Source organism: Colletotrichum truncatum (genome assembly GCF_014235925.2).
Source record: "Colletotrichum truncatum strain CMES1059 chromosome Unknown Contig_0003, whole genome shotgun sequence".
NCBI classification, from domain to species: Eukaryota; Fungi; Ascomycota; class Sordariomycetes; order Glomerellales; family Glomerellaceae; genus Colletotrichum; species Colletotrichum truncatum.
The window spans coordinates 1,233,124-1,247,597 of NW_027222400.1; the positions used below are offsets into that span (position 1 = coordinate 1,233,124).

A 14,474-nucleotide genomic window follows, 5' to 3' on the forward strand; every position below is an offset into this window, starting at 1 on the left:
GGTAAAGGCAGCAAACTGGGCAGGCAATATCCTCAAGGTGACACCTTTTAAGACAGGGTTTTCTGGAGCCAGAGTGTCAAAAAAACTCAAGTTTTCGAAATCGTATGTGCTACAACCCAAAAGGGGTCTTTCTTCTCGCTACCTGGGGTCACTCGTGTGGTAGCTTGAAGATTGGAGATCTCGAAGTATTAGTTCGCAGCATGATTTGCTTTGGTGAAACCTGAGGTATAAGCAGTCAGCATAGATTTCCTTTGGGTATAAGTAATTTAACTTACTACCTGCAAAGTTGAAGAACTGCGCAGCGCTTTGACCCAAAAAGAACGATTCCGTGAAGGAAACGGTGAACTGATAGAAGAACAGCTTGCCCTGAGATAATAACTTGGAACGCCACCTGTTTCGCCCTTTTAATAAAACGAAGTTATTTTAGATCTCTCTAGATTTTACCAGAATCCGAATGCAAGAAAAAAATATTCCATGGATTGGGTGAGGGTAAACTAGAAAAGGATGGGCATTTTTGGCTCAATTTAGACAGTGAAGGGAGGGATACTGTCCTCTTAAAACAACTACGCTGCCGTAAACTGCTAATCAGAGCAAGTACTCGTCATCATCAAACCAAACCAAACCAGCATTCTACACCGAATGCGGATTTGCGATTGGTCCGACTGACCGCTGCAAAGCGGTCGATGTCTAACAATCTGTTCTGGAGGTGTCTTGGCTGATTTTTTCTTTACTGGTATCCACCCAACTACCGCGGACACAGGAACACAAGTCGCCCGTCTCCGTCCGCTCTGCCCATGAAGGTCTCCACTTCCAGCGCACTGTCGTCACTTGTCCCCGGATGCCGGAACCCAGAGCGCCCGGCGTCCGCGTTGCCCCCTTTAACGCCCGGCAAGCTGCTCTCTTACCCAATTTCATTTCCTCCACAACAGCGAGACTCATCTTTTCCCTTGCCTCTGATAATGCAGTCCATCCCCGACGCTCCGCTATCTGGTGCCGAACAAGGTCAGACGGAACTGTTGCCTGGAAACGAAGAAAGCAAGGCCTTGCCCGCCTTGTCCAAGCAACCGACGCAGAGGCTCTCGGTAGGTCGCAAATCATTTCTTTTCAGCTTAAATCTCGACGAAAATCTCCTCAACCACATGTGTTCCTCGAAACTGATAAAATCGATTGCGCATCTAGTGTGATCATTGTCGCAATAGAAAGGTGGGTGGCATACCGTTCTGGCAAACACTATTCATCTTACACGAGGCAAGGTTCGATGCGATCGGCAAGAACCATGTTCAAGATGCCTTCACTTTCAAATCCGATGCGAATATACAGCGCAGCCGCGGCTTAGACAAAAGCAACGTCGGTCGTTCGCCTCCAATGAGTAGTACGCCAGTATGCACAATTCCTTGAAACTGTCCTGCTAAATGTACTGTCAGCGCAAAGAAATTTGACGAAATCTCTCAAAAGCTTGATGTCGTGCGCAAACTTTTGGAGGATGGTGCTCAACCCAGAATGTCCGAAGCCTACAGCGCACATCATCTGTCCAACCCGAATTCACCTTCTGCCACGCCTGCCACGATGTCTAACAGCCAGGAAGGGACTTCGCCGATCCATGAAATCGAGCTATCGGAAAGTGAGTACGAAGGGGATTCGGCTTTGTCCGCCCACACAGCTTTTGCTACGAAATTCCTCGAGAACGTTGTAGGTCAAGATGTAGCATCCATGTACAAGCAACCGTCGAGCTTCAACAGGCAAGATCAAGTTCCCGGCATATCAAGCCTACCTCTACCCCCCGCCCAGATTGCCTTTAACTGTTTACGATTGGCTAGAGGTAGGATTCCAGACGCATCTGTGTCGAAACAGTTGATCTTAGCTGACTCACAATAAGAAGCTCATATGGACATGTGGGCCTTTGAGTTGGAATCCCTCGATCAATTTCAAGAATACTTTCTCAACGTGTATTGTTCCAGTCATCCTACGGCTGCTGAACAAATTATCATTCTTGCCGCTTTTACCTGGCTTTTCTCTTGTTGTTCCTCTGTCAATTCAATCCCGTCTCAGAGAGAGGAGTTCGAAAAGCAGGCAATGACTTGTGACAAAAGTCTCGAAACAGCGATAACCAGGCTACCATTCCACTTGCCTACAACATTTGATTATGTACTAGCATTGTCAATGGCGGTAAATTATGTAATCTCTTAACTTCAACTAAAACACTAGCTGACGCACTTTCCGTAGAGTCAGTACTGTATCGAACATCACCGACCAATGATGGCATGGAACCTCAATTGCACTGCAGCCCGTATGAGCCAGGCCCTGGGCTTCCATAAGGCATGTATGCAGGACCCTGCAAGATCGATAGAAAGACGTAGAAAAGCACGACTTTTCGCTTCTATTTATAGGACAGATAAAATGTTCTCTCTCCGACTGGGACGAGGCTCGATGATACGCGACGAAGAAATACCCCTGGACTATAAGGAGATGCTGAACGGAGTCAATACAGCCCCTTACAAGTTAGCCCCATATTGGATCGGGTTCGCCCATATTCAAGGGCTAGTCTATGATAAGCTGTATAGCCCAAGAGCCTTACAACAGCCTCAGGAGGTCCGATATAGTCACGCAAGAAAGATATTGGATGAGCTCGAGATTCTGTTGGCAGAAAAATGCGAACTGAAGGTTTGTTTGAACCCAGATTTGTTGATTTTGGAAACTCTTTAGTGGATACAGTTACTTAGCAGTTCACTAACTAGTCTCAGGAACAATTCAACAGATCGCTTTGCACCGTAGTTGGGAATGATTTACAAGAAATACTGGAGCGAGGTGATCGTGTGTCTCAACTGGCACTCAAATGTCTGATATACCGCGGTGTTTCATCTTCAGCTAGAGGAGTTCCTTTCCACGAGGAATGTATTTCCTTGGCAAGAGAGGCGCTGATGGAACATCGCCGGTGCATATCATCTCTCGCGCAACATGAAAGCAGTAATGTTGAACTATATATGCATTGGTGCGTTTCCCCCTTTTGTATTTCAATTGCATCGCAGTCTTTAAAAGCCATGGACCAGCTGACGACCTCTTTACAGGGCTATTCTCAGCTCTCCTTTCGTGCCATTCATCGTTATTCTTTGCAATGTGGTCGAAACACGCAACCTTGCTGATCTTGAACTTCTAAGAATAATGGCTGGATCTATCGAGGAGCTAGGTGAATCTTTGCCGGCAGTCTTAATGCAGCTGAAGGTTTTTCAACCCCTATATGAGGCTGCAAACAAGTTTATCCGGGCCAAAACATCGTCGACGCCACAAACGGACGATTTTGGCTCCTTTTTCCAGGAAACTAACACTGGCGTCTTGCTTGATCCAACTTTCTTGTCCAGTGCTACACAAAATGACCATCATAATGGCGCTCGTGATGCAGGAAAGAATTATCTAGATGCCTCTTTCCTTGATATTTGGACACAGCTGGACTCTTATCAGCTCAATGTACATATGGCTCAGGAAGAACAGTCGAAGGGTCCCTGACACATGCAACTACAAAGACAACTACTGGTGCTATGTTGATAGAAGATCTCAGTCGGGTTTGTAACCTTCTTTGTTTAGGTGCCTTGATAAAAAGCTTATATTACTGTTCGCTATATAATTTCATATTTTCATGAGCTACTAAGAAAACGTGCTTACTCCTTCCTGTATTTGCCACTGAGCAATGCTAGCAATATATTTCCTACTAGTAGGTGCTTAAAATAGAGAGTAGACTAAAGGAGAAAATTCTTAGCTCGACAATAGGATCTGCAGGAATTTGACAGACTATATTCGATACATGTATAAGGGGCTTCGATAGCTGTATCGTATCTAGAATATTTGAGTTGCTTGTTAAATCTCAACGCAATACCGATTGTCTTTGGCCGATTGCTATCTCAGAGAATCCGAATGATAGTGTTCCACCAAGTTAGGCCAACTAAGCCCCTCTTCACACCAACACCAATACATCGAAGGATCATCCAACCTTTCAAGGGCTCATGACCGTATAGTGTCTCCAACCACCATTGTCCTTAGCATACTCAATCGCTTCCGCAGCCTTATCCAAGCCATACACCTTAACCCTCGTGCCGCTCTCGGCTCCAATCTTCAAGAACCCTTGTGTAATTATGCTGATGAGTCTCTCCGTTGTAGCCCGGTTACAAACCCATTTGCTGATAATGAGAAGATCCTTGAATCCCGCTTCCGCATAGTTGATGGCACCTAGGCCGCCGGGAGTCCCGCCGCTCAGGACAATACGTCCACCAAGTTTGAGGACACGAGAACCAGGACCAAGCCACAAAGCTTCCGAACATTCCCCTGGGGTCCAGTCGTTGAAGACCTCGGCGCCCTCTCCGTCAGGCGTCTTTGCCAAGATCGCCGCAGTGTCAACGTCGTCATCTCCCGTCATGACAACATACTGGAGGCGTGGATTATTCACAGTCTTCTTAAAATCCGCAAGTTTCTTCTCGTTGCGCCCGAGCGCAATAACATTGGCACCCAGGGCAAGCGCAACCTCCACAGCGAGCCCACTAAAGGCTCCTCCTGAAGGACCTATGACTATCGTCTCGGCGGCCTTGAGATCGGCGGCTTCAATGATGGCTCCAGCAGCTACTGTATACATGGTAAGAGATTGCAGGATGGCAGGCGTATAGCCCAACGCATTGCACAGCCGGCTTTCATCGAGCTTCAGGCAGTTCTCCATAGGTACTTTCTGGTACTGCTGAAAGGCCCCGCTACCGAACTCGCCATCCATCAACTTTTGTGCCTCAGGGCTAGCGCCGTTGATGTGACCTGGGACTACCTTCGCTTGAGGATAATCCCGCGCGTGGATCTGAGATTTGATGAAGACGAGGTCGCCAGGCTTGAGTCGCACAGCGTCAGGGCCGACCGAGTGGACGCGTCCAATGCTAGCAGAGTTTGGGATGAAAGGGGGTTTCAATTTCAGCTGGTGAATGATCCCACTGTGAACGTAATAAGTGTAGGGAACGATGGGGGCCGCCAAGACGCGTGTGACGACGGACCCTGACGTTGCTTCAGGAATTGGTAGTTCAAGCGGCTTTAACGGAGCGCCGAACGCGGTTAGCTCGAGGGCCTTGTTGATTGAAGGAAAGGACATATTGTGAAAATGGGGCAAATTAGGAAGTGATAAAACTTAGTATATAAGACCTGATCAAAGAAATGTTGGCTCATCTAGTAGAATCTTGTTCTTCCACTTCTTGGGAATCCAGTAACGGTCTTATATACATAACAGGTAGTTGTGGAAAGTTATCAAAATTATCATTGTCTGTTTCAGTCGTCTTCCTTCTAAGAAATGCGCAACTAAAGTGGGCATCACCACGGCGGCCCGAATCGGACTTTCATAACGGAGTTTTCGGGAATGGCTTGAAAGAATACATCCGCTTATCTCATCAAGGCGTATCGCACGGCCCAACTACTGGCTAAGGTACTGATACTAAACAAGTTTTGACTAGGAAAACACCTTCAGGGAGAAACAAGGAACTTACTTCCAGCCTAATCATAAGTAGTAGAAGTACAGGAGACTGTTGCTGGTGTCTGCAAATACCTGCTTCCGTAAGTTGACAGCCGAGTCTATGCCGTTGTAGCAGGTGGAACTCCGTGAATGTCTACTACGTAAGCAGGATGACACCTTAGTCTGGTACTCTACGCTTTGGCCTTCGACCGCTTACTACCCAGTTTTGTTACTGCACGTTGTGTCGCAAACGCGGGCGAAGATTGATAAATCGGTTATTAAAAGTAACAAGACCACGGTACTGAGTTACCGCAACTAGCAAGTGAAAGGTTCAGAAACACTTCTTTTGGTGCACCCTAATGTGTCTTTGTATGGTCGAGATCTCACTTAATGCGGCTGATCGAGACACGACACGTGCCAAGTGCGAAGACAGGCGATACAGCAGCGATAATTACTGCAAGAACTGTAGATCCGGAAATCAGTTCCGACCATGGTGGCCGGTTTATCTGGTCCAGTCTGATGTTAATGTCCTGTGTCGATGTGTTATGTGTGCAGGCCCCCCAAACCTTCTAGTTTTAACTTTTAGCCATCTCTTTCCCAACGCAACTGACAAGACGACCCCACTCTAAACCGGAAACCAACACAACCCACTTGATAAGTGAAGGCAGTTGTCTTCATACATTCTCCACTAGGAGACTGAGAGAGAAAATCACTGCGAAAGGCGACAACAAGAACCCTCTCATCGGCCTAATCTGGCCTCAGAAAGGTAACAATATCACCTAGGTATTCTCTGATCAGGTTGGGAACAACTTATTTCCTTGATTGAAAAGCGGTCTCGTGCCCCAGATGCCAAAGCCGAATAACGACTAAACAAGTGAAAAGGATGAGGAGATGACTAAGATCCCCGCTCTTTGGTCCTTCTTTCAGCGTGGCTACAGCATGGGAAGAGTCTTCCTTCTCCCCGGCTGCGTACGTGGGCAACTTGCGCGGGATAACGGACAATAGAAGGATTTAACGGAGGTAGCCTAACAAGATAGTGTTGATGCGTGTAAGGTAATTGGAGAATGCCTTTTCAGTGGATGCCCTGGAGTTGTGGATCTGTCAGCTGGTTGCATAACAAGGGTTGGCTCGATCTAAAAGAAAAACCTTGAAATCCATTGTGCTTTGTATATAGGTACGGGGGCCCCCGTGGCACTGAAGGCATCAGAGACGATAGAGGCATTCAAAACAGTAAAAGATGTTATAATATTGATTCTTAAAATAACAGTTTCTATGGTAGTAACAGCGAACGGAATAAATATAGCGAGAAATGATGAGTTGCTAATGTAGTGATTGTGGTGTGGGGTAAAAAGTGGTCGTTATAGTGGAGATTCTGGGGCTTGGCAAAATGAGGCCTTCCTGCACTCGACACGACAGGGTGGAAGGTGCGACACTATAAATTGTCCGCATGGTAACGTAGACGTGACGATTCATTCATGGTCTTTGCGCCCCTTTCTTTCTCTATTTCATCAGAGCAATGGATCAGACTCATCAATCATTCACCTGGGCAGAATTGGCTCCGGGTGTATGGCAACGGGACATTGACGAGATTGAAACATTCTGGGCGCAGGCAGCCAGGGCTTATGACAACCAAGGGCGACAACCCTTCGTAATAGTAGGCCATTTGTCGCTCAAGATCGACACCAGTGCTGCACTGCTACGATCACACATCAGCTCTGCCCTAAGAAAAGCTTGGCGTCGCATCCGCCATGACCACCCATCAATTGCGAGTCAAGTTGAATACGATTTTCATACCGAGAGGTTCACACGGACCTATCAAACAGCCCGAGATGAGCTTGAGAAAGAATCGTGGTTAAACGCCACGTTTATTGAAATGGAAGACGGTCAATCCGGCGTTGAATATGCCAATTCAGACCTACCTGCACCAGACATGCCGACTATGGTAATTCTTACACCGCATTCAGATGATGGAGTCTTTGAGTATCGTGATATTATCTTCCGTGCTCCACACGACACTATCGATGGCATCGGAACGTTATTACTGCTGAATAACTTCTTGAGGCATGCTTCGGATGCATTAGAACAGGGAAATGATTATGTGCTTCCTAGCCTTAACGGCACCGAAGTTCAAAATCTTAGCCCTCCCTACCGGGTTGCAGCTGCGGTTCCTTAAGATCTTACCTCGATTCAGGAAGAAAGAATCAAAAAAATGTTCCCAGAGCATGTCTTCTTTGCCAACTCGCAAAAGGAAAAGCAATATCTTTCTCTTCCTTTCAGGCAGGGGGCAAAGGTTCCCAGTCAGCACCAACGAACCGCAATCACTCTGGACCGGACCACATCTTCAAAACTATTAGAGGCTTGTAAAACAGTCGGTGCTACCATCACTCACGCTTTCAATGCCACAATTCCCCTTGTCTTGCAAGATTTGGCAAGAGAAAGTGTACCGCAGCAGAACCTGTACTACAGGTGTGACCTGCTACGCAACCTAAGGCCATTCTGTGCCGAGCCGTACAACACATCTGAACATCCTGTTACTTCATATCATTCTGGCTCGAGCTTTGGCTTTGAGATTGAAATGCCAACAAAGAAAGATGGGCAATCATCAAGAGATGACTTCAAGTGCATTTTACAAGATGTGACCGCCTTCTACCGTCGCGTGGCAGAAGACTCGGATCATTCATATCTTGCACCTTTTATTTGGCAAGGCTGGCTGAAGGTCCTACCAAAGCTCCAAAAGAATCCTCCTCCAGGGCCGCCACCATCCCCAAACGCCGGGGTATCGTTATCGAGCCTCGGTCGGGTTGACAGCATTATACAGCCTAGCATAGGACGGTTTAGCGTGAGTCAGCCTTGGGTCCTTGGAGAGCAAATGTCAAATGGTTATGGGCTTTTTCTATCATCATATCGGGGCGAGATAAGCCTAGGAGCTGCATTTAACAGCGCTTGGCATTTGGAAGAGGACGTTCGAGGGTTCTTGAAAAGATGTATAGAAATTTTACTTGAATCTTTAGATGTGGATTTCAAAGAGGCCTAGCTTTATAGTACAAGAAAATGGTTTTATCATTACGGTCATGTACGAATGGCAAAATTGGGTACCGTGCGGTACACCATTTCGTGCAGAACAGGGGATAACGAAAACGTATTTTGGTATTACCCAGCCCTCCCCGAGTAGGACGAGAGCTAAGTAAAACAACTAGCGCAAGCTCCCGAAGGTTCAATCTAGATAGATATGCACACTAGAATCAGCGTGGAAATAGTAAATGGGTATGTTGGTAGAACCAGGCTGAAAGTAGAAATAGGATATTCAAAGTAAAGGAATTCAGAACCGAGTTATCCACGGCTTTTGGACTATCTAGCGCATCCGTCGATAATACTCTGTCATGAAACTAAGATGCGAGAAATTGACAGCCGCTGGCTTATTTCGGTGACTGGAATGCTTCGGGATGCCGCAAGCGATCTTACGACGAGCCGCAAGGTAAGCAACTACAAACAGATACCTCAACCATTCTTGCTAAAAGAAAATCCATGATCTTAACTGAGAAACGCCTTGCCAACTCAAAGGACTATGACACTATATCCGAACGTCTTTGCTGCCGAAACCAGCAGGTTAATTCCACAAAGATCTCGCCTTTGTGAACTATGATGCCCTCGCTTTAGATTTAATCCAGTGCCCTCTGCCTTCCAATTCCTATATAATTCAACCCAAACAAAGCAAAGATATGAAAACAATGGGAAGACTTGTTCTCATATGATAAAGGTTTGGTACCAATCCGCCTTATCAACGTCGAACCAGTGTTCTGGGTGTAAGATAGATATTCAAGGGACCTTTGTCCCAGAGGAGATATACTTGGCTCTTTTCATCCCAGCCTCTGCTCTCCTCAGACAATTTCATGTCGAAATTCCATATCATTCTTGCTAAGATCAACCGCATTTCGGCGTACGCCAAGCTTTAATTGCAACACATAGTCAGCATGAATCAGATCTCAGTAAGGTGCAACCAGATTTGGGGCAACGCACTTTCTTCCGATGCAGTTCCTAGGACCAACTGAGAATGGCTGAAAAGCTTCTTTCTTATCACTGGTGAAGCGACTGTTGTCAAGCCAACGCTCAGGAATGAAAGAATCAGGCAGGGTAAAGTGTTCGGGATTGTGGAATACAGGCCAATGCCAAACTTGAACAAGTGTCTACATCAAATCATATTAGTTGCTTTCAGAGCATCAGCTAGAGCATCTCGACTCACGCCTTTAGGTACGTATTGGCCTAAGAACAAGCCTTCGCCTTCGGATACTCGACGCATGATACCCGTCGGGACTGGAGGATACATGCGAAGCCCCTCATTGACAACTGCTTGCATGTACTGAAGCTTCTGCACACTGACCATGTCGATATCAGCCTCGGTAGAAAATGCTGAGCGAACCTCTTCGTTGAGTTTCGTCATAGCTCTAGTGTGCGTCGTAAGGTAGTAGGTGATGGCTGAAAGAGCCGTTGCGGTTGTCTCCGATCCGGCCACAATGAGTGTTGAAGAGTTGGCACGCAATTCTTCAAAGTTGAGTTCCTAAACGACCATTAGCGGACAGAATTTCAGTAGAACAAAACCAAAATATACCTGAGGTCCTTTTTTCTTTGTCATTGAGTCCATGAAGTCAGAACGTTCAGTCTGCATGGAAACTCGCTTGGCCACCTTCTCTCGCGTGAGCTGAACATGTTGATCCCGTTTGTTCTTCAACTCGGCCGGGACAAATTTCATCAAAAGTTTCTCGACGATGGGGTATCGTCGGATGTTGGACTTAAAGGTGCCCTCTTTGATACCGTCGAACAGAATCTTGACCCAAGGATGATAAGCACTGTTGTCTAAGCAACCGAAAGACTCGCCAAATGCCAGATCCCCAATAATGTCAAACGTCGTCCAGTTGTACCATGCAACCATGTTCACGGGTTGAGAGTCTTTGGAGGACTTTTCGCGGAGCCTTTCAAACAACAGGTCGACGTACTTCTTGATTATCGATTCTTGTTCGAACATGGACTGAGCTGAAAATCCGTGAGAAAGAGCTCGTCGGAATCGCGAGTGGTCCTCCCGATTGCCGCCAATGATGCTCTGCCTGCTGTCTTTAGTGAAAACCGGATCTCTGCCATGGTCTCCTGTTCCATTCTTCAGATGGCCGTGCAAGTCTTTCCAGGCATCGGGGTGGTTGTATGCAAGTTCGTTAGGGGCAACACGAACGATGGGTCCATATTCCTGATGGAGTTTTAGGATGTCGCGATGAACTTGTCCAGAAAGGTAACTGCGAGTATACGGGATACGTGTGGCTGCCCATAGCTTTGGGCCAGGGTATTTTCGTAATGGATGAAGGAACACGTTATAGACAATTGTCGCAACGAGAGAAGCAAATCCCTAGAACAACATGTTAGGAACTAAAACAGAGAAATTCATGACTCAAACGAGGGGCACCATGCCAATGGCTTTCATGTTGCATATGGGTTACAGCTTAAAGAAGGCTATGACGTACCAAAAGACCAACTCCAAAAGTCCCCAACAATATCGTATGGAGGCCTAAAAGGCTAAATTCGGAGTTGATGTCCGTAGCTTGGCTTGACATGTTTCCTCTCCTGGTTCAAGTAGTTGTGATTGATTCACGTCAACTAACTGGCTACTCTTTCCAGATTTCGTAGTACCGTAGACAAACCATCCTAGGTAGTTATGGTGAAGTTCAAGACCTTTTACCCAAACCGAGAACGGAATTCGGTTTTGGGATTCAAAGCCGAAGTCCCCATGAAACGAGAGTGTCCGTGACGGAGTTTCGTAGCACGGTTGCATTCCTGTGGGGGGGCCTAAAGCCCGCACAAACCCCGGCTGCCATCCCGTCTCCGAACCCCACGGTTTGCACATGTCCTGCATAAATCGCCCGGCATGGCCCGCGTCCGGTCCAGATCACCCTAGTTGACATGGCGCTTACGGCACTTCTTTGCCGACTAGCAATCGGCAGTTTTGATATCTGGCTTCACTTGAACTGTAGGTATGTACGGCAGTCCGCAGGGCGCACTGGGTCAAAATTCAATAATTTCCGCATCGGGTCAATAGGTCTACACCTAAGGGGAGGATTTTTAAAAGGCTCTGATTGGCTGAGAATTACAGGCACTTGCGCGAGTCAAGAGCGAAAAGGGTAAATGCGGGCAGTGTAATTATATATGGGGTAGTTGAGGTAGTTAAGGCAATTAGGGCAGTTGGGGCAGTTAGGGCAGTCAGGGCAGTCAGGGCAGTCAGGGCAGTTAGGGAAGTTAAGGCAATTAGGGCAGTTGGGGCAGTTAGGGCAGTCAGGGCAGTCAGGGCAGTTAGGGCAGTTAGGGCAGTTAGGGAAGAGGCAGTTAGGGCAGCTGGGGCAGTTAGGGCAATTAGGGCAGTTGGGGCAGTCAGGGAAGTTAGGGCAGTTAGGGCAGTCAGGGAAGTTAGGGCAGTCAGGGCAGTTAGGGAAGTTAAGGCAATTAGGGCAGTTGGGGCAGTTAGGGCAATTAGGGCAGTTGGGGCAGTCAGGGCAGTCAGGGCAGTTAGGGAAGTTAAGGCAATTAGGGCAGTTGGGGCAGTTAGGGCAATTAGGGCAGTCAGGGCAGTCAGGGCAGTCAGGGCAGTTAGGGCAGTTAGGGAAGAGGCAGTTAGGGCAGCTGGGGCAGTTAGGGCAATTAGGGCAGTTGGGGCAGTCAGGGAAGTTAGGGTAGTTAGGGCAGTCAGGGAAGTTAGGGCAGTCAGGGCAGTTAGGGAAGTTAAGGCAATTAGGGCAGTTGGGGCAGTTAGGGCAATTAGGGCAGTTGGGGCAGTCAGGGCAGTCAGGGCAGTTAGGGAAGTTAAGGCAATTAGGGCAGTTGGGGCAGTTAGGGCAATTAGGGCAGTTGGGGCAGTCAGGGCAGTCAGGGCAGTCAGGGAAGTTAGGGCAGTTAGGGCAGTTAGGGAAGAGGCAGTTAGGGCAGTTAGGGAAGAGGCAGTTAGGGTAGTTAGGGCAGTCAGGGCAGTTCGGGCAGTCAGGGCAGTTCGGGCAGTCAGGGCAGTTCGGGCAGTCAGGGCAGTTAGGTATTAGGGTTAAGGGGGGAGGCGCTATAGCTATAGCAAGGTAAGTATTATAGAACACTATAATTATAAGTAGGGGATTACTACGGGTATAAGCCGGGAGTCAGACTTTAGCAGGGTTCTAGGGTTGACTTTTTATAGGTATACAGGCACGGGCTCCATACTTACCTAAAATTTCTAGCCACTCATATCTTATCGATAACACACCTTAGTGGAGACATTAGCCATATTAGGCAAGTTCTACCCCTCATACCGTATACCTACTAATTTATTGAATTTTGACCCAGTGGTCCCTGCGGACTGCCGTAGGTATGCGGGGTTGAGACCGGAAATTGAGATGAATTGCCACTGCTACGGCTAAGCGCTAATTAGTACAACTTGATTAGTGCCCAGAACGGCATGATTCGTCGCTGATACCCTATGTAGACCATGGTCATAACTACGAGTTTTGTTAATCGGATTCTATCATGCAAGGAACAGTAGTAAGATCTCTTAATTGCATACCTTTGACTACATATACATGGTCTGCGGAATACTAGTATTACGGCCAGCTAACTGACAGTGGGTTTGTGTTAACAGTAAGCCAGGGATTGAGAGTAGTAACAGTCGTTCCGTAGTCCTGGTCGAATAGATCGTAGATCTTCAAAGGTCTTGGTGATCAGTCAAGGCCTCAACAAGAGTCGTAGAGTAGTCGTCACTTAGGTATAGCTGAAAGTACCGGTTAGGGTAATCACAAAGTTGATTGCTGAAGAGCTATGGAAGTCTGACCTTGAGCCAGGCTCAGGTCATACTATATACAAGTCCTGAACAGTGTTCTTTGTCTACCTGGGGGTGATCACCTAGGTGCATGAGGTGATCGCGATCAGTTGGCAATGCCAACTGATCACTGAGCGTCCCGTCCTGTGCTCCACTGATCGTTTCCTTATCTTATCGTCACGTGACTTGTACCATAGTTCTTCCGTGCCGAGTGAGTTCCCGCTGTTCCCGTGATCCTGTAGTACAAGTGTGAAACATCAACAACAGCGAGAACGAAATTTTTGAAAACAGCATCAAATTGATCAAACCACGCCCGCTCGCGCTCTCAGAGGTCACTTTGGGCATAATGTCATCCTCGGCATTGATTCTGCTCCCAAAGAGCCTGCTCGTGGCCGCGGGCGGGCTCTGACCACGAAAAATTCGAGAGCAAGCCACAAAGTATGACACGTCAATAGACAACACCATCGACACCACCGCGGTTGAGTCACGGGCTATCACGTGAGCACAACGACCAAGCCCAAACAAACATCAACACCACAGCCACCGATAGGTTATGGGTCGCCTATCACCCCCGACAAAGTTTGCAACGTCCCGCGACAACAACGACGACAAGCCCGACAGAACGGTATCACCTCCTGCATAGAGAAAGCACCAGACACCAGGCATGCTACGATCGATGCCACAAAATACTACAGTTTGCAGACAGATTGGTCCCCTGTCGCCCCCTCCGCGAAGAAGGATTGTCGCCCCTTCAACGTATGACAATGTCTGCGGAATCTGTGTACGAGCTCTCATACTTAGTAATCGGACGAATCGAAGCGGTTGGAGCATTGTGTTTTGCGGATTGAGTCCGACTCCAGGCGGTGGATGGAGGTGGTGGTCGAAAGATGGAAACATAGAGCCACATAGGAACCCAGCATGAGGCAACAAAAAGATTTACAGATTCAACTGAGATATAGCACATGCGAGTCTGAGAGGATGCGGACAAGATAAAGAGACGAAGCTGAGGGCTGGGGGGAGACTATAGGTATACAGAACCAGACATGGTGCCTAGCACCAACAGAACCGAAGTAGGAGGACGCGAAAGAAGGATTCTAGAAGGCAACACCAAGCGAGAGAGCAGGCAGGAGGACAACAATCTTCAACAGAGGGCATAAACACACAAGAATAGATAGCATAGTGGGAGCTTGGGGA

General features: G+C 47.6%; 5 protein-coding genes across 5 annotated transcripts; 2 read left to right on the forward strand and 3 right to left on the reverse strand.

The window, feature by feature from the left end:
• Window positions 1-1,500: 1,500 nt before the first annotated feature.
• Window positions 1,501-3,501, forward strand: CTRU02_205217 (fungal specific transcription factor; the record flags this gene model as incomplete). The annotated part of the gene is made up of 5 exons (XM_070204520.1): window positions 1,501-1,819; window positions 1,877-2,166; window positions 2,224-2,661; window positions 2,742-2,989; window positions 3,066-3,501. 5 exons carry the CDS (start codon window positions 1,501-1,503, stop codon window positions 3,499-3,501), a joined length of 1,731 nt encoding a protein of 576 aa, XP_070061624.1.
• A 484-nt stretch (window positions 3,502-3,985) lies between these two features.
• CTRU02_205218 (isopropanol dehydrogenase) lies at window positions 3,986-5,113 on the reverse strand (the record flags this gene model as incomplete). The annotated part of the gene is made up of 1 exon (XM_036724201.1): window positions 3,986-5,113. The coding sequence occupies one exon, from the start codon at window positions 5,111-5,113 to the stop codon at window positions 3,986-3,988; it is 1,128 nt and encodes a 375-aa protein (XP_036583828.1).
• Window positions 5,114-6,983: 1,870 nt separating this feature from the next.
• CTRU02_205219 (uncharacterized protein) lies at window positions 6,984-7,640 on the forward strand (the record flags this gene model as incomplete). The annotated part of the gene is made up of 1 exon (XM_036724200.1): window positions 6,984-7,640. The coding sequence occupies one exon, from the start codon at window positions 6,984-6,986 to the stop codon at window positions 7,638-7,640; it is 657 nt and encodes a 218-aa protein (XP_036583827.1).
• A 1,605-nt stretch (window positions 7,641-9,245) lies between these two features.
• Window positions 9,246-11,064, reverse strand: CTRU02_205220 (trichothecene c-15 hydroxylase; the record flags this gene model as incomplete). Its single annotated transcript, XM_036724199.1, has 5 exons — window positions 9,246-9,414; window positions 9,485-9,651; window positions 9,708-10,022; window positions 10,074-10,859; window positions 10,975-11,064. 5 exons carry the CDS (start codon window positions 11,062-11,064, stop codon window positions 9,246-9,248), a joined length of 1,527 nt encoding a protein of 508 aa, XP_036583826.1.
• Window positions 11,065-13,808: 2,744 nt separating this feature from the next.
• CTRU02_205221 (uncharacterized protein) lies at window positions 13,809-14,177 on the reverse strand (the record flags this gene model as incomplete). Its single annotated transcript, XM_036722519.1, has 1 exon — window positions 13,809-14,177. The coding sequence occupies one exon, from the start codon at window positions 14,175-14,177 to the stop codon at window positions 13,809-13,811; it is 369 nt and encodes a 122-aa protein (XP_036585416.1).
• Between the last annotated feature and the right edge of the window lie 297 nt (window positions 14,178-14,474).